Raw genomic sequence first — 27,365 nt, forward strand, 5'->3', positions numbered from 1 at the left:
TTACAATCAGTGATGATTGCCATCTACTGGTGATGTAGTGTATGCTTATGGATGTATAACATCGTTGATCAACAGTTTGATGGTATCCATTGGTATCCATAGTATGGAAGCACTGGTAGTTTGTGAGCCAATGGTAACTGAATGGCAATGTATGTAAAGGTGCGCCCATTTGTCACTGCATTCACTCATCAATTGTATGAATGAATGTATGACTCGTTTATTGATCACTTGATCACTGATTTACCAGTGATTTAGACATTTAGATGTCATGTCCGACAATCACATGAATGGTATGTCACTCATCCATAATAACTATCACTTGTGTCTGCATTTGTTAGCCATCACTCACTTGAAGACTATTTAAACAGTATGTATGCATTGATACATCCAATGATGGTCTCTCTAATGATGACTATTATCATTGAATGACAATATTTGACAATAGTTTGCATTAATTGAGACAATAGTGATGACAATTGATTGAAATTGTTATGACTATTGGTTTCAATTGATTATATTAGACATAACTATAACAATACAATATAATGTCATTTTAGTTAAATGCCTGTAAACTAATTAATATCAATTAATATCAATTTGTTTAATATACATATGATATAACATTTTCATATTTAATTTATAGTATAGTTTAGTATCCCATTTGATATTATATATTATTATTATTATATTTTGACAAATAAATGAAATATTTAAATGTGATTATCATAAGTGTTATAATGTTATTGATTGATAATATATATATATATCATATATTAATTAATACAGAATTGATATGATTGTAATTGGAGATCAAATACAATATATGGACAATGAATGAACTATTTTGTATTATATTATTATTTGGTGATAATTTCCATGAATACAATCCAATGGTTATCATATGAAATCATTAGTAGTGTTGACTTAATAGTTAATAATTTAATAATAATAATGAAATTTAATATATAAGAAGTTAATTAACTTATCGATAAACTGGCGAATTATTTGGACAACTCTTCAAACGATTCGTCGTTTTGGAAGACATCTACGTTAAGAATGGCCCGAAAGACAGAGACCAGTCATTACAAGATAATCAATATAGCAGTTGTTGGTCTTTCGGGCACTGAAAAGGAAAAGGGATGTCTCGGTGTTGGGAAGTCGTGTCTCTGTAACCGTTTTATTAGACCATCAGAAGATGATTACAATCCCGACCACATATCCGTTTTAAGTCAGACCGACTTCAGCGGTCGCATAATAAACAATGAGCACTGGTTGTATTGGGGAGAGACCACTAAAACATCGGATGAGGGCTATGAGCTGGCCTTCAGTGTGATCGAGCAAACAGAGTTCATAGACGACGCCTGTTTCCAACCGTTTAAAAGCGGCAAAACAGAGCCTTACTATAAGCGATGTGCTGCTACTCGACTGTCTTCGGCAGAGAAGATGATGTATATCTGCAAAAACCAATTGGGAATTGAGAAGGAGTACGAACAGAGATATCTTAATGACGGTCGCTTCTCTATCGATGGTTATGTTTGTGTGTTTGACGTAAGCCAAGTACAGGGCCGTAGTATTGAACGACAGATTGAATTGACAGCACTTATATTGAATTGTTTAATGAAGACAAAGAAACCAATAGTGTTGGCCACCACTAAACATGACGAGTGTTACGATTTTTATCTAAAAGAAGCGGAAAGATTAGTGAATCGCAAAGAATATAAGGGAAGTATAGTATTGGTGGAAACGTCGGCTCACGAGAACGTGAATGTGGACTTAGCTTTCGTTTGTTGTGCTCAAATGATCGACAGGACTAAAGGCAAGTCAAAGAATGTATCGTTTATTGAGTCGTCACGCAATCGGAAGGATGCGTTGGACAACGCCAATGACGCTTACCTATCACTCATACAAACACAGATAACAGATTACAGAACTTTATGGAACAATACCTATAAAAAGTTGTCCCAAAGTCAAGACTTTATGAACTATTGTGAGCTCTTCGGACAGGACTCAGCACACATGACATTTAAACGTCATATTAAGAAACTTAAAGAAGATTACTTGTGTCGTAAAATGCAGATGTATTTAAGGATATTACCGGAAGTACTTACAGAGCTGATGCCAGATCTTGACACCATTGGTGAACCAACTGAATGGACCACAATTAAAGATCGTATTAGATCTCATCCTGATTTTGACCAATACTTTGTTGACAATCCCGATCAGACGTGGCAAGAGGTATCAGACTTTGATGACGGCTCAGAAACTCGAATTCCTTTTGACCTTTTAGACACTCCAGAAGCAGAACAGGTGTTTGTTGAACACCGAATGAGTCTTGAAAGTGGCGAACGACAAAAGGAATTAAGGCATCAGTTTAAACAACTTTTACAAGAAACGGGTTTTGTCACACCAGGGAAGTCATTAACCGAAGTACGCATTTTGTTTATGGGTCGCGAATGTTATGAGTCTCTCAGCGAACGTGATATTATTGAGATATACGAAGAGCACCAAAAAGACATAACTGATTTGTCAAAAATGAATTTCCAAGAATTATTATTAGAACACTCGAGTTTGTTCTACCATTTTGCAAGTCTTGGACCCGGAAGTGTCATTACTCAGGACGACATCCAAAAGATTACTGAAACTCTTGAGGACGACCATCGATATAAAGCATTAGATCGTTTAGATCAGGACAGGACTCTTATGCTACTCAGACATCTAGGTTTCATTCACGGACCCATTAGAGAGCATTGTCCTGTATTTCCTAATTGTATGGATGTTTTAATTGAAAAATATAACGCATGTAAAGCAAGAAGACCCTCAACTGATACCAGAAATAGTCACTGGTTTTCAGAATCTAATAATAATCACATTAACTTAATATTGTTGGGTTCGGGAGGTCTTAGTGATGAGTTATGTACAGAAATTAAGGTATAATTAAGAATACTTTAAAAATGGAACAATTAATTAATAATTTGTTTAAAAATTATTTAGCAAATCAATGAAACGTTTGAAATGGACACCACTAGGTTTACATTAGATTTTAGGATAATTGGTGGTGACGTTGATTTACCACAAAATGCCTTCCGAACGGTCGACTTTAGTCCAAAGGGATGTTTTTGTGTTTATTCAAATCATCAGACTTTAGAATATGTGAGACAGAGTTTAGAGAAAACATTATTATCAGATCTGGAACAGGAGGACGGTTTACCATTTCATGGTCTTCCTATTGTTATATTATTTGCTGCCAACTCTAATATTAATGAAAAAGATTTAATATTTTTGCGAGAAGAAGGCCAAAATCGGGCCAAAAGTCTTCAGTGTCCATTCATCGATGTCACCAATTTTAATAGTCATTCATCTGATGGTCGTTTTGATACTCAATGCTTAAGTCAAGCATTGCGTGCACTTATAGAAAGCATACAACGACGCGCCGATTTGATGCAAATATATCAATCAGTTTTGCCCGAACAGGCACTCAATCCCGATATCAGAATACTTGTCTGTATGCTATGCGGCGATCCCTTCAATATTGAACACATTATGAGTCCTTTTCTCAATCAAAATCTTTATTACGTGACTTCTTCTCATTCAATAACGATTGAAATTATTATCGGAGAAACAAAGAGATTTGTTGAGTTGGTTTGCACCTCATATCACGGCGCACACGCCTATCGGGATGAACTTCTTCACGGCTTTTTACTCATCTACTCCTGTGGTCGGAAGGCATCGTTTGCCACAATGAGTGCTTTTACAGATAACATTCCCAATACTCCCCTTCAAATTGTGGCCTTTAGTGATACCTCTAACTCTAATATTTATTATTCAAATCATGATTTGGATCTTCAACTTCTTTCTGAAGGCACTAATATGGCCGACAAACTTGAGGCACATTTTATTTCTTCCGCACCAAATCAACAGAAGTCTTCATATTTTATTCCATTTCTCAAAGAAGTTTTTGAAAGAAAACCTCAAATTGAGAAGGCCTTTGAAATGGACGACTCTGACTATTCTATTGATAGGCCAATAGTTCCAACAGTGCCCACAAGACAAGAGTCTTATCATATCAGAAGCGGTTCTGCCGATTCTGATGGCATATATGAACATTTAGGGGATAAATCAAATGATAATGGAGGAGAACTCATATCGTCGAGTGGTTTTGTTGATGGACAACATTTAAGTCCCAGTGATGACAGTGAAGTATACGCCAGTGTTTATAATCAGGAAAATGGTGAACATCTTGTAAAGCCGAGTCAAATCAAGAATAGACGTAGTCTTCAAGCGGGTTAGTCAGTCATAACTTATATTATTTACTGCTTTATAGTATTTTCATTGTTTTTTATATAACTTTCTCTATACTTAATTGCTTTTTGCTTTGACTTTCAAAATACTATTCGATCAGATCTTTATCGACAATCTTTTCCGAGTACTGAATCTCTAGACAGGCCACTATCCAATCGGCGCAGCGATCACTCGGTTAACCCACCGCTGCCGCCTAGACGTGACCTGTCTTATGCTCCGCCGCCATATACCCGAGCAATGTCTCCGCCACCATCTTATTTAAGTCATTTCTCGCCGAGACATCCGTTACAACACAAACCATTAAAGCCGTCATCAGACGAGCTGAAGGCAACGCCTCATTCCTCAACATTGTATTCAACTGATAGGAGACGAATGCCTCCCTATTCTGATATAAAATCCTTTACTCCATTTCAATATCATTTTCACATTAAAAAGTCTAATAGTTTAAAAGCTTCTTCTTTGGGAAACACTGTGTCTGGTATTAGACTTAGCCCTCATTCTTCTCGATTGCCTGAAGATGCAGACAATGCATCGGATGACGCTTCCGATGAAGACGACGATACCGTCTCATCAGGCCTTAGCGGTAATCCTCTTTCTATCTATCTATCTATCAGTACTTTATAGTAACTTTATTATCAGGATATGGTGCATATCCACCACCTCCAGAGCCCGCACCACCTGACTATCCATATACTTCCCGTCTCAAGAAGACACCTTCTTTGCCTACTTCAGGTCATTTGCAGACTCAACACACTTTCAATGAGGGTATTGTCTCTTACTATCATTTATTTCACAATATATTTGAGTATAAATTAGATTTACTTATTAAAAGATTTATACAATTATTAGATAATTAGAATAATGTATTGTTTATAACAATTGAAAACAATTAATACTTTATTATATTAAGTCACGCAATCACTTAAAATATTTAATGAATACTTTACTATAGTTTTACTTATTAATTGTGTTTGAAATGACAAATTGAATGATATTAAGCCATCAATTATACCAATGAATGCAAACCAATGATTTTGCTAACAAAAAGGATTCATACATTTTAGCCAAACATTTCTAATGAATTTTTTACTATAATATGATAACTAGTTGTCTAAAAATTGAGTCTCAATATACCAAACGGTTTTTAAATTATTTAATCAAAATAATTATGCTGTTGTGTCTCAATTTGGGATCACTTATTGTTTTAAATATGAGTCCTATCTATTCATTTAATAGATTCCTACTTTAATAACTTTTATATATTTAATTTGATTTAACTTTCATGTCTAAGATATTAAGATCTGTATATTTTTTAGTTATTTTAAAGTACTTTGTTGTTATATTTAATATTCATATATTTTAATTTATTTTTATACAAACTTTTTAAATAATTACAATTATTGCAATTTTAATATTTTTTTATCACTATATAATATTGCTTTTTAATTTCTTTATCTTTAGTTTGATAACATAAATAGTTTGATAATAATTTCTTTTATAATAGTTATAATTTTCTCATTATATTTATCTATAAAGTTGAAACAATTGTTTTTATTTTAATATTTTAAGTTTTTAATATTAAAAATGTTATATTTGACACTTTCTCTTACTTTTCAAACCAAACAATAGTCTCTCCGCTATATATTGTTGCCGGAGTTTTGGGTTATTCTGTAGAAAGTGAGTACTTTTGATAACCACTCGTCCAGTCCTTGCATTTCATCCTTTAAATCTAAAAATTTATTTCATTAAACTAATCCTTAAGTTAAACAATAAGACAATGTGTGTAATGACTACAAACATTAACTTTTTAAATGTTTGTATATTAAGCCTAAAAGATTAAATAAGTGTCAACTATTAAGTAAACGATTTAGGGTTACGGTTATAATCAAAGCATTTTCACTTTAACCTCATTTATATTTATTTTTCAAATCTAATGCTTACGTGATATACTATAGAAAGTTTTGTTGGATCGATAATTGTCATCTTAACTGATAATAATATATATATATATGTTTATTGATGTATAGGTTGGATGGAAAGAGATAATAGAGTTTATGAGAGAGGAAGTGAGGAATGGCTCGACAATGATGTATATCACGCTTATCACAGCAGTCATCATAAATTGCCGCCACCTATAAAGCCAAAGGTAGCGATCGATATTTGCTATTATATTAATCTAAAAAATCAATTCAATGTATTAATCAATAGCCGGGAAAATTAAATCTAAAACAATTTGATAACATTACTGATGCCATTGGACGCCTGACTGTTGGTCCTCGACAGGGATCAGCGATGCCAAAAGTGGGCCTTTTGAATGCACCTTTGGCTGCATCTGATTTACTTGATATGCCCGTAGATTACACTAAGGTTTGCATCAATTTCTTTTAATATCAATATAATTATATTTTGTTTTTATAATCAATTGATTGATAAACTTAGGACGCAATCTATGGGCGCAACTCTCATGACTATTACTCAGGACTTCAAAACACTATAACTGATAGCAAACATCGCGTTCGTCTGAACAGAAGAAACAAAGATTCGCTGGAAAAAGGTATTAATGTTTTATATATTTGTATTGTTTTTTATATTGAGGTTTACATTCTGTATAATTGGTTGAAATATCAATAGTTGGTTCAGATTCTGATAGTGATTGGAGTTCTCTCGAGCGCCGAGAGAGAGAATTATATAATAGGGCTAATCGTAAGCCCACTCCGCACAAGAAGGTGCGTAAAAAACGTGGAATACCAGTGGCACCGCCACGACTGCCATCATTTGAAAGCACTTCCAATCACTTTAGTAATAAATCAGCTAAAAATGTTAGCGACGGTCCCACTCTTGGGGCTAACTCTCCTGTCGATGCTTTTGAAACATCAGGTATTATAATAGTTTGCATTTGTTTCAAGTATTCTTCTTCATATGTTTTCTTGCTTTACTTCTTGCTTTGTTTATTACTTTGTTTATTACTTGTGCTGTCAATCGTATATAAGTGAGGGCTAATACACCATCAGATGGAAGTGAAGTATCCAATGAAGATAATGAGCCCATTGATGGCACGCAACAGATTAAGTCGCGGCCAAATCACTCTTTTCATTTGCGCCGACGACCCAAACTTGCGACACAATCTCACTCATTATCTGAAGCCAATTTTGGTGATCCTAACAGTCCTATTGAGTCCAATCATAATAATATCAGTTCATTCACTATAGACCACTCACGTAAGTGATCTCATTTGATGGATATCTCATAACCTCACGCATCAACTCATCATTTGTTTTGATTTAACATTAATTTGATTTATTTATGATTAATTTTGTTAATATTTGTTTGATTTGATTTTGATTTAACCTATTGAATGAAGTTTGACTTACATTTAATTTTGATCCGTTTTCTTATTAATAAATAACTGAATGATAACAAAAAACATGAGTACATCATATAAGTTGTATGTAATAAATATTTAATTAAATTTCAGCAAAACATAAAAACGAGTCGTCATTGTCATGCATTCAAGGAGTTGAAGAAGAAGATTACAATCCAAGAGATGCAACAATGGCTCAGTTGGGTAAAGTGTTGAAGAGTAAGTCGGCCACAGCTATCACTGAAAACATTGAAAAGTCCGCCCTTAAGAAAGAAAAAGATAGAAAGAAAACACGTGAAGACGAGAAACTTGAAAAACGAAGAATTAAAGAAGAAGAAAGACTTAAAAGATTAAATGAAAAGAAAAAGAAGAAACAAAAGAATAATTCGACTTCTAATGAACCGACAATTGAAGACTTTATTCAGAGTGAAGACAATGCCGTTCCACTGTTTGTCGAAAAGTGCATTCAATTTATTGAAGAAGAAGGTCTTGATTCAGAAGGTATATACCGAGTGCCAGGAAATAGAGCTCATGTGGACCTACTGTTCCAAAAATTCGAAGAAGGTATACAATGGACACATTCATACATTTTACTCTAATATTAAATATTATATACTGTTATATAAAATAGATCCTAATGTTTCAATTCGTGAGTTGGATATACCAGTCAATGCAGTGGCCACTGCACTCAAAGACTTCTTCTCGAAACGTTTGCCTCCACTTATACCTACAGCAATGATGGATGAGTTAACAGATCTGTCCTCTTATAATGACAAAAGTAGTCGTTTGTCTTCATTTAGAGAATTTCTCAAAAGCCTTCCATCGGTTAACTTTGAAGTCATTAAATTTGTATTCAAACATTTTGTTAAGTAAGTATACTATTGTTTTTATGAATTATTTATTAGATATATATTTATAAATAAATTTGTTGATATCAGAGTTGCAGATAATTGTCGACTCAATAGTATGGACACTAAAAATTTAGCGATCTGTTGGTGGCCAACACTACTTCCCATAGAATTTAGTGATATGCTTGTCTTCGAACAAATGCGACCACATTTGGAGGATTTCGTACAGACATTGATCGATGAATTCCAGTTCCTCTTCGGCAATGAAGATGTACTGCTCATCGTTTGATTGCAGTTTCATTCTATACCTTAAACAGCATTTTAACAATCAGACAGTGAGATATCATCACAAAGAAGTGGTGTTTAACGCCAAATACATATTCTGGTCATTCGTGCACTCAAACTACAGACACAAACCATAAATCAATTCATTTTAAATATTTTCAAAAAATCAATTAATTTTCTAATTTAATGATTCAAATTTATTTTACTCAATCCTAATGTTACTTTTGAGGGAAGCTTTACTTTATACTAGATTTACGGACATGTATTACCGTAATTGACTGAAACATAACTTTTTTAGTTGAATACCTGTGCAGCTAATGCTTGACCTAAATTAATGCCAATGCAATTGCATATCAATTCACTTAATATTTGTCCATCGATTTCACATTTGCCACAATTAATGATTTTTTAAATTCGTGTATATGTCCTATAATGTAGTTATTTACAGAAATTATTATTCAATAATTTGACTTTCGCTCAAAATTTTTCATAAATGTTTTTATTTTCATAAAATGCTATATAGTTGTAAATCTAATAATTGGTAAAATATATTTTGTTGGGATTGCATGTATTATATCTAACTGCCACTGCTTTTTGCAAATCACTGGTTATTTTGGTTCATTACATGACATATTTATATTAAATCTAGATTTTGTGCCAAACTTATCATTTTGAAAGCAATATTAAGTTATAATTAAAAATCTTAAAACAATGAAAGTCTAATTTAAAATAAAATGATGCTTTGGTTACAGTATATAACTGTAAATAAAAAGTCAGACCAAAAAAATACTTCAATTGCTTCCCTAATGACCACAATTTGATTGTCAATGAGATTCACATTTTCACACAAAACTCATTTCCCAATTGTTTTACACATCATTTCAATCAATAGCCGCTTCTTTGCTATTATTTATTTGTTTTTAATATTTGTTTACATTATTTAATTTATAAAAATGATTATTTAAAATCAATAGATACACAGTTTTTAATTGAATTTTTATTTATATTTTTAGTTTTTATAATTTGATTGATTTTATAATTGTTTGGATTATTCTGTGATTTATTAATAAATTGTTATATACGTTATTATTATTATTTTATTTAAAAGCTCAATGTATTGTAATTATGTATAATTATTAAAATAATTTATATTAAGCGGCCGTTAATGTAATATAATGTTAGAACTATTGAAATGCATTGAATTGTCATTTGTAATGATATTTAGTTGATTATAATTGACACACATTTATGTTAATATTAATTCAATTATAATTAATTGATTGTGATATATGATTAATGGTAAACACTATATATATATATATATAATATGTATAATTTATATAAAAATAGATATATACTATAAATACAGTAATTAATGAACTAAATTAATAATAAATAGTAAAATCATTAATAATGATTGTCTTATGAATGGTACCAATCAGTCATCACATGATTTTCATCAATATATTCATTAATAGTTATAAATTATAAAATTTAATATTACATACAATATATTGCGTATTCAATGCATTCATGTAATTAAAACTAATCTTATTATTCATTATTATATTATATAAAATATATAAAAACTTATATTATATATTAAATTGCATAATATTTGTACAGAAAAACAAATCATCGATAATTAGTTTAATAAATTATTATTGTTTTCCAAATGTTTTTTATTTAACGGTAATTAAGTTCAAAATAGTTGAAAACATTTAACTGAAATGTAAAACAAATATAAATTTATGAATATATGACAAAACGTATGGATTTTTTTAGTATTAAGATATACAGTACTGTACAGTATATAAAGTTACGTTCAGTGAGACATCGGGATTACAACGGGATTACAACGGGTCGGACATCCGGATTGTCAACAGACAAACACTTATTAAATGCCATAAAAATATTGAATTACATTAGAGTTGTAATCAAAATACATTAAATTTATCTTTAAAATTGATTTTTAATAAATTAAATATCAAATATACATATTTTATACAAAATATAACTTATTTTGAAAATACAAAGTTATACTGTATTAATACAGTACTGTATATTATATTATAAATATTAATGACTATATTTTGTGTCAAATCTTATTCAAAGGGTTGACTAAAAAGTTTTTAATTGAATAATAGATGTTTAGGTTTGGTTTAATTAGTAAGTATTGAATTGATTGCTACCTCTAATTGATGTCGGCATTGATTGATGTATTGATTGATGTATTGAATGATGTATTGAATGATTGTCGCAGAGTTTACACAAATAGCAAAAAAGTGTTAAACTTTTAGCAATGGGTTTAAAGTTAATGTAATACTAATATTAAATCGATTTAACGTTTACTTCAATTATAGTGGTATTAGTCGTCAGCCAATCAACACTCAGATTCACTAACACATTGACTTGCATTTCATCAGTTATTAATCGATTTATTAATATTTATTGTAGACATTGTTTACTGTATTTGCATTAATATTATCTACAAATAGTTTAGAAATTTAGTGATAAAGTGAGACATAGAGACAGTTAATATAGAGAAGTACTGTATATAATACTGTATTATATTAGCATTGAATACATTGAAAGCATTGAATCCATTGAATTGGCGCTCATTTATAGTGAATCACTTGAAAGGCATTCATTGTCTTATAGTTTGTATTGAATTGACTCTCAATTTGTTTGAATCAATCGATTATTTTATTAATTGTTTGATTTGATTATCAAATTATAGATTAATTTGATTAAAAATGAGTGACAATTGGGATGATTGGGGCTCCGGTTCGGCCACCACTTCGGCAGCAACTGTATGACCATTTGGTGTACTTTTTTGTCATAAATGGTATTTATTTGATTTGATTGTTACAATTGACAGAAACCAGTGGCCAATGATGACGAATGGGCAATGGATACGACCGGTGCGTCCAATACTGCTGGTGACAGTTGGACTAATGGCGGCGGCAATGGACGTTCAGGTGGTGGTCGCGACTGTTTTAATTGCCATCAAAGTGGACATATGAGTCGAGAATGTCCCGAACCCCGTAAAGAAAGGTCGGGTCCGAGAAAGTGTTACAATTGTCAACAGGAAGGACACTCAAGCCGTGACTGTACGGAACCAAAGAAAGAGAATTCTCGCAGTTGTTTCAATTGCAATGCCAGTGACCACATGTCACGTGATTGTCCTCAACCCAAGAAATCGAGAGCTCTTACATGCTTTAACTGTCAACAAGAGGGACACAGAAGTAATGACTGTACTGAACCAAAAAAACCGAGAAATGGTTACAATTCAAAGAGTCAAACGACTTCAAACACTGACGACTGGGGAGCGACTAACAGTTCTTCGACTGCCACTAAAGCTAATGATGATTTTGATTGGGGCGATGACAGTGGAACTACTAGTAATAATAATAATGGTTTGTATATAATATAGATTATGCATTGATATAATAGTAAGTTTATTAAATTATCAGAGAGTAAAGGGAATAGTGGTGAATGTCATCGTTGTCACGAAACTGGACATATGGCTAGAGACTGTCCAACTTCAACTACCGGACCAAATGAATGTCGTAGATGTAAGAAAACTGGCCATAAAGCTGCCGATTGTACTGAAGAAGTTATTGGCGAAGACGGCAAACCTATTGCACCCATTTATAAGCCTAATGTGATCGATGAAGACTCAGAAAACCTATACGACACGACTCCCGCTGGTATTAACTTTAATCGATACGACAAAATTAAAGTTAATCTTTCGGGAGACGATCCGAAACCACCAGCGATTGAGGCATTTTCTGATGTCATTAAAAGCGATTTAATGAACGAAGCCATTAATAAATGCAAGTATACTAAACCAACTCCCGTTCAGAAGTATGCCATTCCTATAATAGCCGCTGAAAGAGATTTGATGGCTTGCGCTCAAACTGGTTCAGGAAAAACTGCTGCTTTTATTTTGCCTATACTTCAAAATTTGTTGTCATTGAGTGATTTGCCCTCAATGTATGGCCAATCACCTCAAGAGCCACTTTGTGTGATAATATCTCCAACTCGTGAATTAGCGATTCAAATACATACCGAAGCGGTTAAGTTCGCAAAAGGAAGTATTGTTAAGCCTTGTCTTGTATACGGCGGTACTTCAGTTGGTTTTCAATTGGCTCACATATCACGTGGTGCTCACCTTTTAGTGGCAACTCCGGGAAGACTCTTAGATTTTGTGACTAAAGGAAAAGTATCTTTTGCTAACTTAAAGTATTTAGTTTTGGACGAAGCGGACCGTATGATAGATCAGGGATTTTTGCCTGAAGTCAGACGTATGGTTACTCACGAAACAATGCCAGACAAGTCTAAGCGTCAAACACTCATGTTTTCGGCCACTTTTCCCGATGAAGTTCAGCGTTTAGCTCAAGAATTTCTTAAAAGTAATTATATGTTTTTGACTGTCGGTGTGGTTGGATCTGCCAATTCTGATGTGGAACAAACATTCCTCGAAGTTGACGGAAAAACTAAACGATCGACACTAATGGATATTTTGAGAAAAGGTGAAAGCAATGAAAGAACTTTGATTTTTGTGGAGAAAAAGAAAACGGCAGACTTTTTAGCTTCTTATTTGTCACAAAACAATATGATGACCACTTCCATTCACGGCGATCGCTTTCAGAGCCAAAGAGAACAAGCACTTCATGATTTCCGAAGTGGTCGTATGCCTATTCTTGTGGCCACTTCAGTGGCTGCACGCGGTCTTGATATTAAAGATGTAAAACATGTGGTAAATTATGATTTGCCTCATGAGATCGATGAATACGTGCATCGAATTGGTCGCACGGGTCGAGTCGGAAACATAGGAAAGGCTACGTCTTTCTTTGATCCGTCCAGTGATAATGATATAGCTTTGACCGCTTCACTCATCAAAATATTGGAAACCGCCGATCAAACTGTTCCCGAATTTCTGCAAAACTGCTCGTCTGGTGTCCGCAACATTTCTAATGGCGGAACATTTGGTGGAACTGACTTCAGAGGAGTATGTCTTAAAATATTATATTTATGTATTATATATATAAATTCATATTAAATATTGTATTTATTATTAGGATTCAACTGTCACCACAACAACCAATGATGATGACTGGGATTAAGTGTTGATCACTTTTATTAGTCATTATATAAAACATCTGAGCTTTTGTTTTATAATACTTTTATACCAAAATATTTTTTAATTACAGAAATAGTCGTATATTTGCGTAAAATTATAAGCAATATTTGATTTGTTAATTTGAACAAAAATTTAAGTAATCTCAGTTTGTTTTTGTATTGTTTATTATTATTATATGAGACATTTAATGGTTTATAAAATATTTTAAAAATGTTTTCTCTTAAATATTGAAATATAAATATTGTTAATTGCATTGTTTAAATATATATTTAATTTCGTTACCTTTCAAAGGTATATTGTCGTCACAAAAGATGAAACTAAAAAAATTGTATTAAAAGTTCAATTACTTTAAAATAATAAAAAATTAATCAATAATTAAATTGTTATTAAAAGTAGTTAAAAATAGGAAAATTTATTTAAAAATGCAAAGTCAATAAACTGATGTATACTATAAATTTGTAATGCATTTTGCAATTCAAGTTAATCTCTTAGCTATAGTACAGTACATTGCATTAAATCATACCATACCTGTGGACAACATTTATGTAATTTTAAATGTTAGTAAAAAGGTCTTATGTTTTGTTAGGTATATCTAATATGTAAACATTTATTTTTTAAATTTAATTACTCAATTATAGCTGTATTTTTAATATACTTATTAAGTATACTTTAATTGTCAACTTTGCATCAATTAGTCAATAAGTAATATATAATAAAATACATACTTATATCCATTTTCCAGATTAACGACAATCAGTTTATTTAAATATAATTGATTTGAATCATTTGAATCACTTAATCTCCATCTCAAAGGGTTTATTACAAGAGATGGACTGTACTTAAGCTGTATTTCCACTCTAATAACGGTTCCGATATCACTGGCGCTTATTATATACTCAACCTTATCGCTCAAAGGTGTACTAAATTGTAATTAAAAATCAATATACAATTAAATAAATTATAAATATTACAATACATTAAAGGAATTAACCCAACAATAAGTTTACTAATTATATTAACAAAGTTATAAGTTTATATAAATAATAATAAAGTAATTATAATTTATAGTATATATGAGTATATAATACTAACTCTTTAGTTGCGTCTATTACTTGAGTGGATCCTTTGGTACCGAATAACTGTACAAAAAGACGACCTTTTTCTTGGAAGTGTGTGTTAATATCTGATTTGAAAGTCAGTTGGATGTGATAATGTAAGAAACAATAAGGAGTTCTATGACTGGTTTGTAGGAAAAACTTATGGCCAGTGTCTTCATGACCTTTATTTACTCCCAACTCTTTCATTAACAATGGCTTTGAATTAATATAATTATTGAGTTGAACCCAACTATTGTATGCATTGAATCCCATTTGTAAGTAATGAAAGCAATCTATTGAAGTACTTGTATTGTCATAACTATTGTTATCCAATGATTGTCGACTCAATGATAGACAAGAATTCTTGCCTTTAGTGCAAAGGCCTGAAGCAAATTCCTCATAACTGGAGCACTGGTAGGCCATAAATGGACCTTTAGGTATGTCATGTTTGAATCAAACAATAAAAAAAGTCAACAAATTTTCTAAATATCTTATCTCATGAAATCATTTGAATTATTGAAAAAATATTTACTAAAAAATTCAATAATACAATTGAAATAAATATGCTTACAATCAGTGTTTATTGATTCAGTAAATAAAAGGAAAGCCCGGATGTGATTACAACCAATAAATTTACGGATACCTTAATGCAGATAATATGCAAATATAATTGTATTAATAAATTTTGAACTAAAAAATATAATTAATAAAAATCAAACCGTGGATAACATTTCTTTCTTTGCCTATCGAGTCAATGACTGTTTTGAGTGATGTTTCACTACAACCGGGTTGTTTTAGACCTATATATTATTAAAATCAATTGATATTAATTTTTTAGTCAATAATTTTTATTCAAACCTCCATTGGGGTAGAAGTCGATGTGTCCGCAGCCCTGACTCATACCAAATCCACCGGTTCTTTAAGAAGTTTACATTTCAAGTATTACTATTAATACTTTTCAAAACATTTTATTGATTTATTTTTATAAAAAAACTAGACTTACATAATACTTGAAGCATCGGTATGTATGACATCTACAAACAAAGCATCGCTTTTATCTAAGCGAACCCTCGGATCAGTGTTTTGAAAGTAAGGCTCAGCCGGATCTAAACCTTTAAGATAAAAACACCATTTATTTTCATTCATTACTTTATCATAAATTGCATTTAAGTTATATTGAAAAATAATTAATAGATATTTATAAAATTAATATTATATTTGTTTAAAATAAAGTTCAGAATTTGCAAAATAATTTACGAAATAATTATAAATTGAAGACTTATAATATTATACCATATATTATAAAACAATAATTGTTATGAAATTTATATCTAAAACAATTATAATCTTTAAATCATTATTTTATGTTATGTTATTTGTTTAAAAACTATTATTTGTTCATTTAATATAACATTTGATGTTTACTCTTAACTTTTAACATTATTTAATAAGAGATTCATTATTTCTAAGAGACAACAAAGTTTTTACACAAAAATTGTGTCACAATTTAGTTATTATCTGAGTTATGAAGACTATAGAGGAAGAGCTTTAAGCTTAAGATATAAAGCAAAAGTCAAATTGAAGTGCAATTGTGTTGTAGTAGTTGTTGGATAACACAAACTCTATCATTGATGTGATTTCATGCCTCAAGACAGACAATAGTTTAAGTTTTGGCCAAAATGTTAGTTACTTTTATATATCTGTATACTTAAAAACTAGACTTTATGTCATATACAGTAATTGACTGAATAGGACTCTGTTTGGCTGCAAGTTATCTATTAAAATGAAATCATTGGCAAAAATATAATAATTTGGAGAAACATTAATTTTATGACAAAAATATCTTATATGAAAAACAATAATCAATGCATACATTTTGCAGTTTACTTATAATTATTTTTGTTTAAATTTATTTATATAAATACTATTGTATTAATTTATGATTATAATTTTAATATTCTCAAAATTAAAAGTGTAAACTATAATATAGATATAAATTTTAAATTTAAATTTAACAAAATCTTCATTTAAAAATTAAGTCAAGCTTTTAACGTGAGTGACCATGTCTTAAATAGATGTTTAGGGGCTGTTCACATATTACGTTTGCACTTTTTAAGAAATCTAGACCCCTCCCTCCCCTATGTTCTCAATTGTTCGCATGTAGTCATTATAAAAAATTACGTTTACATGTCCATAACCGTTAACCCCCCACCCCACTACTAAAAATAACATATCTAAATGCGAACGTTCTTAAGATCGCTACCCCCCTCCCCTCGTTCACAAAAGTTCGCTTTGGCCGCCCCCCCCTCAAGTGCGAACCTAATATGTGAACCACGCCTTACTGAGAAATGTTAGGAATATTAATTGGATTGAAATAATAAAGTTTTATTGCATTTAATGTATTTATATTTCTATGGGATTCATATCACGAACTTTTAAAGTGATGTTTTGATAATTTTAAAAGTGTTTGTTTCACTATTTGTTTTCACTTAAACTTTCACTATTATAGCCATATTTATGACAATTTATACATTACAGTAAATTATATAATTTTTATATATACTAATATACTGTATATTATATAAGCTTATTTAAAATATGAACAAAAATCATTAATTTATTAACAAAAATTTGTTTATTTAACTTATAGTATTTTGCATAAAAATTTCCATATAGTATTCGTACAAAAAATATAGATTTACATAATTTTGAAACATATATTTTAATTATATAGTATTAATGATTAACTTATATATCATAAAATATAACTTGATTTAGAAGATCCGTTAAAGCAATATATTTTATAATATATACTATGGATATGTTACTTATAAATCCACATTTATCTTATTATTTCTTTGTTATAAAAATTATTATTTTTATAACATTACTTTTAATTAAAATTTTTACATCTTATTATAAATAATTTAATTGAGAATTTATAATTTGATTATCAAATATAATTATGTAACAAAAATAACATAGTTTAATTTGAATGGTAGTAAAACTAAAAGCAATATAATTGATTTTAAAGACAAAGACATTTTTATTGTTTCATTTAAAATATTTATAAATTATTGAAAAGTTATTATTTTTATTTATTCTGAATCTTAGTGATTAACTATAATTATGTAAAATACCGAAATGTTTACTAATTATAGTTATAGTAAAGTAATATTAAAGTAATATAAAAGATATATAAAAGTAATACCAGTAATCCTTGCAATTCCTGGTATCCGTTTGCCGACATAGCCTGCAATATGTGCGCCCAAACTGTGACCTATTAAATGGATTTTCGACGACAAATAGTCGGGATATTGTCTCTAATTATGAATACATTTATTATTAATAAAATTTTGAATAATTTTTTTTTAATGAATTATACGATTAATTTTATTATAATACTTGAATGTCTTTAATAAAGTGAGCAATGATTGCACCGACAAGTCTAGCGTTGGCCACGGCCTGAGTGTATGGCGGAGTCGCGCCTATTATCCAATCGATACAAATCACATTGAAATCACTTTTTGTCAACAACTCTATTGACATATCCTGCAAAAAATATTGACATTAAATATCACATAATTTTCTATTAACCAAAACATACAAATATTTTTATCAAACAAATTTTATTTATTTACATATTTTGCATTAAATTAATCTAAAAATAATTACAAGTAGTTACATATGAAACACTTGTTATAATTTTTAATTACTACTATTACTATTACTATTACTATTACTATTACTATTACTATTACTATTACTATTACTATTACTATTACTATTACTATTACTATTACTATTACTATTACTATTACTATTACTATTACTATTACTATTACTATTACTATTACTATTACTAATTTATTTTTATTTTATTTAGATATTAAAGCTTATATATAAATATTGATATCTATGTTATAATTTATGTTATTAGTATTTATACATAGAGTACTAAAAATATATATTATTAAGAATTTCTAAATTAATGAATTTTTTATGCATCGATGAATAGAAAACTATATAATTCATAATATATTTTTTGTGTAAATACAATATACTTTATAGATTAAAATAGTAATATATTATATAATAATCAAATGATATGTTAATATATGAAATACTTTGATCCACGACTGAAATCCATTTTCTAAATATCCATGAATTATGATTTTTAAATCATTTTTTGGACTAAAATCAAGCAAATCATAAGTTCCGTCATTTTTATTAACTATTTTCTTAGATCTTTCCATATTTTTACGAGTCTTTAACAGGAATTCAACGTTTAATAAATCAGGAGAAATAGGAAACAAATTTATGGGTCTATAGATTGACAGAAATGGTTCGGCTATTGAAAAACATCCGTATTTGTGATAACAGCGCACCAGTAGTTGAGAACCGGCCGTTACTTTCTTTGGTTTGTCTGACCCTAAATATAAAACATTAAAAATTGTAGAAAATTCAATTATTCAAATCTATTTTCTAAAATTTTATTAAAAGCTAAATATATTTTTATTGTGATTATATTTAAAGACTGATTTTATATATGTATTATATATATATAAAATAAGGATAACTTATTTTTTATAAATAATTTTTTTTATTTATATAAATTAATTTTAATATCTGTATATTTCAGAGAGTATCTTAAAACTAGACTGATTTCGACTGCTCGACTGGTTGACTATTTATAGTATATATTAGATATCTGGTAAATCATATTTTAAATGTAAAAATGACCAAGGCATAATTATAGATAATATTAAACTCAACATTATTGTAATTGGTAATTTTTTGATTAATTGTAAAACTAACTAGATAATAGCATCGACTGCTAGGAAAAAAATTGATAAATATTAAATATAAAGTTTAATTAAATTTATAAAATTATAAGAATTTACAAAAAAAACATTAGTAATAAAATCATTTATAAAATGCTAAAATGTGTAAAATAAATAAATAGCAATAAAATTAAATTAAAGGTTAGTTACCGGTTTCAGTAGTGGTATCGCTGGAAGGCTTGACTATATTTGAATTAATTGCTGTTTTAGTTAAATAATAGTTGTTTTCAATCATTGCATAATTGAGACTAAGGTTACCATTACTTCTCGAGCCTAATAACTCGTATTTGATATCATTATCAGTTGCTTCCGTTATTGTCATCACTAACACTAACACAATGAAACAAATTAATGAAAACCTAATTAAAAGCAGTTTTTGTAAGCACTTTGTGAACATATTTATAATTTGATTAAAAATATAAAAATAAATTAAAACATAGTATCACTTAAAATAATATTATTTTAATTCTCAAAAAACTACATTAAAACTAAATATAAAACAGTTAAACAAAGTTAAAATAAGTGATAAGCCGTGAACTTGAAATTCTGTGTACTGTTAGAGCCGTATGTTTTGTGTCTGATTTATAGTCAAGTTATCCATGCCTTTCATCTCTGCCATAATCACCGCCCCGTTAGCTAACATTTGGACCTTAAGGTTACCCTAAATATAATAGTAAAACCAATAGTTAAAAATTGATAAAATATAATATTTCATAATATTTTGAAGTTATATTTAGCATAAATTTTTTATTTTTACTATATTTATAAATTATAATATATATATATTTAATTTTAAACTGATATACTATTATTTGTAGTTTAATTTTATGCAGATAACAAAATAATAATTTACATTATAAAAATTTTAATGAAATTTAAATTTTTGTATTTGTCTAAACATATATGATATCTATGTAAATTATTGTAAAATATAATACAATATAAAATATCTTTGCAATTGCAATATTTATAAAACTAAAAAACTATTTAATATTATTTTATCATATTATATTTTAGAAATATTATAAAAATAATAAAATATATATGCAAATCAATCTTATAATTTTAAAATAATTTATTTACTAGTACTTATAAAGTATTAAAATTGTTTATTCAAATATACTTTATATTACAATTACATACTAATTTTTTTATAATTAAGTTAAACATATATTAGTAAAGTATTAATATTAATTTCATTAATACATTTGTTTTTTAAATTTAACTATTATTGAAAATAAAATTATAGCTTTTATCATTTCAACTTTGATAACACTGATTTCTTCTATAAAATAAGTTTTTAAATATTTTTATTTTATAAATTTGAAAATAAATACTGTTATTTAAAATTAAATATGATAATTTTAAAACAAATAAAAAATTTTGCTAATTTATAAATAAAATATTGATTTTATAAAATGAAAAATCGATAGACAATAAAAACAATTTTTATCTAAAATCTTTTGACAATTTAAAAAATACAAAAAAAAATAATTTTATGGTTGAATTCATATAAAATATATTTTATATTTACTATAAATTCCAATTATAGTATCACTCACTCACACACACACACACACACACACACACACACACACACATATACATACATACATACACGTATATATAGCATATCATCATATTTATGTATATAATAGCTATTAGTAATTGATATATAAAAAATTTTAATAATATTTCCTAAAAAATTTCCTTTTATGCGTAATTATGAGAACTTCATATAAAGCAAATACAATACCTATGCTGTAGATTATAGAGTATAAAGTTAAAGTATACTCTATTATACTGTATATACATTACAAAAACAAATCATTGTTATTACAAATACTGTATTAGTAAAACTTTTATTTATAACTAAACTATTTTTAATTAAATGTTATGTAAAATATAAAAATTTGATTAATTTATAATTACTGTAAATATATTATAGTAAAATTTTATAAATATATTTAGTTATTATTAATAATTAAAGTGTATTACAAAATACTAAATATTGAGAAAATTAAATTAACAAAACAAATATATGTTTCAGTAATTTTCATTTTAACTCTAGTATACATTATCTTATTATAAACCTTATAAATATAAATATAGACAATATTTGATATAATTATAATTCTCAATATAAATAATACATAAATTAATATAATAATAAAATTTAAAAGTTTAATTAATAAATTTATAATATAAGTATTTTGCATTATGTTACTTGATATAATTTTTTATTATAATATAACTTATCTAATTTTCGATTTACCAATTGTATAATACCATATCTATTAAAACATTCAAATATCTATTTACAAACAATTTATAGATATAATACATTTTGTAATAAAAATAAATATATTTAACAATTTTCTAATATATATACAAATTAAATATTATTGATTAATATAAAGAAGTTATGTTTATTTATGATAAATCAATAAAAACCTTTAAAATGTTTATTTGAAATATAATACATTTGTATAGTTTTTTTAATATATCAAAAAATGTTATTAAATTCTAATTAGAAATTTCTATATAACAAAAGTATTTAAATTATATTTACATTTTATAGACTTAAATAGTTATATATTATATATAACTATTTATATATATATATAAACATATATTATTATGTTTATTTATATATTATATATTTTATACAATATTATACATTTGCAACAAAAAATACACTTATTTTTTTATTATATTATAATAGAAAATTTTATTTTGGATTTTTTATAGATTTTAAATAAATTTGAAAATTGCAATTTATAATAAAAAATGATAAAAATATAAAATTTGTTGTGATTAGGGATCAGTTGATCGATCAAACTTAGGAAGTCCTTATCGATTGGCCAATTAGGTTGCGTGAGTCGGTATGAGATCACTAATCAACAAATTAACTAATCAATAGTCGGTATGAGACCAACAACTCATATGTCAAACAATATATCATTGAATGACTTATTAGTTGATATTAGGATAACTTAATTATACATCTATAGTATCAAAATAATTTAAAACAAAGCGATTATAATATAATTAATTAAAATTCAATTTAATATTCGCATCAAATTAAATAAGATTTTTTTGTCAACATTTTTTATGTACAGTTAAGAGCAATACTTCAAAAGTTTGTGTAATTTTTATTTTAATACATAGTTTTGCCAAATTTTTGAGGAATTTTCGTTGCTTTTAAGTTTAATAGATCCTAAAAATTCTGTATTTAATTTTAAACTAATTTTGACATATATTGAAAGTAACTTAATATTTATGATATTTATTTAAATATTACATATAATAATAATTTAAAATTATTGTTTTGTTATATTTTTATATAAGAATAAAAAATAAACATTTTTTAATTAACTTCATTCTTATATTTTTGGAAAATAATTAATCAGTTTTAAGTCTATAATATTATTGACAAATGTCGAGCACAGGGATGATATACTGCACCGTTCAGTGCTATTAACACACAATAATAATCCTAAAAATCCAAATTCGTTTAATGCGTTTGAGTTAAAATTAGAGACTTTCTCTAATGATGTTATTCATCACTATTTTAAACATCAAAATAAAAAGTAAAATCTTTCCAAGACTTATGTTTATTGTGACCAAACATTAACTAAAATTAAAATTTTTAAAAATGATTTGTAATGAAATAACTCGAGCTATAAATTATCTCTAAAAAATAGTGAATGTTTATGTTATGTTAACAATTATTATATTTATTACAAATAATTAACTTTTAATAATACAGTTGAAAAAGTATTTTAGTTAACTAATATATTATTATAAAATTGTTTTATGATTTAATCAAATAAAAAAGATATTCTTTATTAATAATTTTATTTATTCACAATTTTAGCATTTTAACAGATAATTTTTAAATTAATAAATCAAAGTGAATCTTTTTAAATATGATTAAATATATTTTTTTATAATTATATTTTAATGTAATATTAAATATTTAAAATTTTCATAATATTATCTTTCAGTTTTTTAAAATTACATAAAATGACAATAATTAAATACAACATTAGCATGAAATCTAATTATTTTTTTTTATTAAAAATAGCATATTATATATAAATTTTAATTAGATTTTCTATTAAAATGATTAATAAAATAGATATAAATATAAAAGACTATTTTATTAAAATCATTTAATATTAGAGAGACTTAACAATAAAGATTAAATTAAAAATAATTTGCCTGAAGCTAAAATAATCATAATTAAGTAATAGTATATTAAAAGTTAACAACTAAATATTATTTTATGTTTTCAAATATGTTTATGATTAAGAACTTTAAAATAATTTATCTATCATACAGTGTATATGTTTGAGCATTAAATTAAATATTATATATAATGCAAATATTTTGATGAAAATAAAGAGAGACTTGCATTGATTGCAAAATCTTTTTTTTAAATAAAAAGTTGCTTTTTATAGATGAGATATAATTGTAATGAAAGCCACAAAAGTAATCTTTGTTTATTATTTAAACAATTTTTGTTTTATATTTATATACTGTATATATATAACCAAAATATACTTTGATTAAATTTCAATGTAAAACATTCTCTTATAATTTTTATGTATTAAAATGTTATCAATTTTAAGTTATCATAAAATAATAAATTTAATGCTACAGTATATCATACAATAATGGATATTGTTTAACATAGTTGAACTGTCAATTTTGTTGTTTAAACAAAATGATTTATTGGTTTATAAAATAATTTAAATAATGTAATTTTATGTTTTTATCATTTATTATTTTAGATATAATCTACTTTTACAAATTCAATAAACAACTCAAAAACTATATTAGATTTTTTTTTAAACTTTCAAAATTATTTATTAATATCAATAACTTTAACATTTTTAATATAAATATTTTTATATCATATATATAAATGCATTCAATTTAATATGATTATAAAATTTTTATTGTATTAGTAAATATTTATTTAATATATTTATATATATTTTTTACTTAGTATTAAAGTTTTTATTAACGATAGTTTCACTAAAGATAAACTCAAAATAGTTTATCTTTTTATACGTGAGAGTTGAAGCCAACAGTTTTAGTATTAAAGATTTATTAACATAGATTGAGAAAGAGAGACATTAGATGTCTAGTATATAGCAATTTCTAGTTTTATCAAACAGTGGTATTATATTATAGTTGGGTTTTCGTCAATATTTAGTAGCAAAAGGAAAGCATATTATAGAAAGTCAATGAAGAGCGCAATATCCAGAAATCCATGGTTTGTGTCTCAACTTATTGCTCGTCACCACAGCTCAGGCATACAGTTTTGGTGCCGAGTATTGGATACATTGCCAGCAATTTTGGTGCTTTGATTCACTTGTTTATCACTTTATATCAAATATTATTATTATTACACTTTTGTTATTAATATTATATATTATTTTTCTGTTCTTCTCATTTCTGACACTTTCAAATAAATATAACATTTGTATCTATCATTGAAACTCTTAATAAATCTTTTTTATTTTTTATTAAACTGTCTTTCATTTGTAAGAAAACAACATTTTTTCAAATATTAAGTTTTATTTGAAAAAAGAGAAGAACTTAATAATAATTCTGCATTTCTTTAATCTACTCTATTCTAAGACATAAAAGTGATGTATATTTATGACAAATAAAATAATAATAATAACAATAATAAAATAATAATTGAGTTAAATTTGATGGAATTTTATTATAAATTTAATTGAATATTTGATTATATTTGTAGTTAAATTTATAATTTTTTATCTGTATATTTATGTGTCAATTGTGTCGTGTTTTTATATTATGCAGTTTAGTTAAACTATATAAAAATAATAATATATAATATAAATATATTAATATTGTGCTCATCTATTGTAATGCATTTTCATTGTAATTTATTTTCACTGACATTGCGATTGCATTAATATTTTGCAGCATTTTATTAATAGTAATTATATACCTCTAAACGCTAAACACAATAATACAATATACGGTACAATATAATGATGTTAAATAATACTGTATTATATTTTGGATGCATTTGTGATAATCAATTATATTTTAGGCAATAATTTCAAAATCACTGCATTTTACAATTGATTTTCACTTTGAAGCAAACATTTGTCCAAAATATATAAAATCGATTGACTAATAAATAAAATTTTAAGTAACTTATATTGTAAGTCATAAATCAGTTGCCGATTTAACTATCAGTTCAATGTTTGTCTCGAGTTTTAAATATTATTCACTTTTTGTACATTAAATGTGATAACAATTTATCAAATGAATGTTTCATTTAAGATATGTTTAAATTTATAAAAATTTTCTCATAATTTCAAGTGTTTTCAAAACATCTATTCATTTATTGAAATAACATACAATAATAGTGATAAAAGCGACACATTATTCATATGATTAGATGCTTATTATATAATGTTTTTAATTGATTCTTAAATTTATAAAATGTTTGGATTCACATCTCAATAGATGTTTAAATTAAAGACAAACTCAAACAAAATATCTAACAGTGTGTTTCACTACACATACAAACATTTTATAAATGATTGACTGCTTTTTGAATTAATGCCAAATATTTCAAACTCAGTGACAAATAAAAAAATTGTTAACTCAAGTGTTGGCCAATGGTTTACATAAACGGAAGCTTTAAAATAATGATACACCAAATGATTATCTCTTGAATCAAGCGTTAAATTTTTGCAGTTTTGTTAATTAAATTAATTGTTGACTCGTCTTCTTATATCTAATATGTATTCATTGCAAACAAATTGATTTCACGACTGCCAACAAATTGCTATTTTTTTGTCGCAACAATAATAACAACATTTCATTGTTTTTTCAAGAGATAATACCTTAGACTTTGTTTATCACATTAGTGTCGATGAAAACTCTTAGAAAAACGAGTAAATGAATGCCTGTATTGTTGTTATTAAACAATTTGTGAGACAAACCTAAGTGTCATTCATAGGAATTTCAAGTAATTAGCCATCAATTGACAGCTCATGTCAAACATGTCGACACATGAAGAGACTAACTTCAGTCATCCGGATTTGGTGCCCACATGTGATACCAGTGCTACCAACACATCCAGTTGTAGTAAAGGGCCCACACCTGCACAACAAACACTCGTTGGCAGAGCTTTAAGAAATAGGAGACATACTTTGGCTAATGTGCACCGGTATGTCATATAAAGCTTTATTTGTTTGCTAAAGTATATTGTTATTGTGTTTTCAATACAAATATATATCCAATTATATCACATAAAGTCATACTTTCATTACTTAAGAGATAATAAAAGATAAATAACAAACTATTATATCATATACTGTATGTTTATATTATATCTTATTTAATATATAAATTTATATATATATATAAGATAAAACTCTAAGTATTAACTATTTATGTAATCATTGCATTAATAATACT

At 27.1% G+C, this 27,365-nt stretch overlaps 4 protein-coding genes across 8 annotated transcripts in view; 3 read left to right on the top strand and 1 right to left on the bottom strand.

The window, feature by feature from the left end:
- Positions 1-77: 77 nt before the first annotated feature.
- On the top strand, positions 78-9,787 carry LOC128959552 (rho GTPase-activating protein 190-like). 4 transcript variants are annotated; one of them, XM_054305532.1, is made up of 13 exons: positions 78-367; positions 787-2,928; positions 2,992-4,282; positions 4,400-4,882; positions 4,939-5,064; positions 6,327-6,445; positions 6,508-6,666; positions 6,739-6,853; positions 6,931-7,176; positions 7,290-7,517; positions 7,775-8,224; positions 8,292-8,529; positions 8,599-9,787. In XM_054305532.1, the coding sequence occupies exons 2-13, from the start codon at positions 1,057-1,059 to the stop codon at positions 8,795-8,797; spliced, it is 5,526 nt and encodes a 1,841-aa protein (XP_054161507.1). In that variant the 5' UTR covers positions 78-367; positions 787-1,056; the 3' UTR covers positions 8,798-9,787. The 4 variants fall into 4 exon arrangements, with proteins under 4 accessions (XP_054161507.1, XP_054161508.1, XP_054161509.1 ...); XM_054305533.1 differs by lacking the exon at positions 7,290-7,517; XM_054305534.1 differs by lacking the exons at positions 6,931-7,176; positions 7,290-7,517 and having other exon boundaries at positions 8,599-9,786.
- A 1,511-nt stretch (positions 9,788-11,298) lies between these two features.
- On the top strand, positions 11,299-14,241 carry LOC128959557 (ATP-dependent RNA helicase glh-2-like). Of its 2 annotated transcripts, none has more exons than XM_054305548.1 (5): positions 11,299-11,457; positions 11,534-11,606; positions 11,675-12,212; positions 12,270-13,810; positions 13,881-14,241. In XM_054305548.1, the coding sequence occupies exons 2-5, from the start codon at positions 11,550-11,552 to the stop codon at positions 13,923-13,925; spliced, it is 2,181 nt and encodes a 726-aa protein (XP_054161523.1). In that variant the 5' UTR covers positions 11,299-11,457; positions 11,534-11,549; the 3' UTR covers positions 13,926-14,241. The 2 variants fall into 2 exon arrangements, with proteins under 2 accessions (XP_054161523.1, XP_054161521.1); XM_054305546.1 differs by having other exon boundaries at positions 11,299-11,453.
- Positions 14,242-14,454: 213 nt separating this feature from the next.
- LOC128960323 (inactive pancreatic lipase-related protein 1-like) lies at positions 14,455-20,205 on the bottom strand. The gene is made up of 11 exons (XM_054306395.1): positions 20,034-20,205; positions 19,167-19,471; positions 18,445-18,591; positions 18,251-18,362; positions 16,043-16,151; positions 15,898-15,956; positions 15,759-15,839; positions 15,611-15,682; positions 15,035-15,470; positions 14,668-14,862; positions 14,455-14,470 (listed from the first exon to the last, which is right to left on the bottom strand). The coding sequence occupies exons 1-11, from the start codon at positions 20,203-20,205 to the stop codon at positions 14,455-14,457; spliced, it is 1,704 nt and encodes a 567-aa protein (XP_054162370.1).
- A 6,204-nt stretch (positions 20,206-26,409) lies between these two features.
- Positions 26,410-27,365, top strand: part of LOC128959555 (cAMP-specific 3',5'-cyclic phosphodiesterase-like) — a 96,346-nt gene continuing 95,390 nt past the window's right edge. The window contains exon 1 of the mRNA XM_054305544.1: positions 26,410-27,114. Within this exon, the coding sequence (XP_054161519.1) occupies positions 26,939-27,114 (176 nt within the window). The 5' untranslated portion in view covers positions 26,410-26,938. The remainder of the gene's footprint in view (positions 27,115-27,365) is intronic.

This window comes from Oppia nitens, unplaced genomic scaffold (assembly GCF_028296485.1).
Source record: "Oppia nitens isolate AA-2021 unplaced genomic scaffold, nextdenovo-longstitch-racon4-pilon3 scaffold4_pilon_pilon_pilon, whole genome shotgun sequence".
Classification (NCBI taxonomy): Eukaryota; Metazoa; Arthropoda; class Arachnida; order Sarcoptiformes; family Oppiidae; genus Oppia; species Oppia nitens.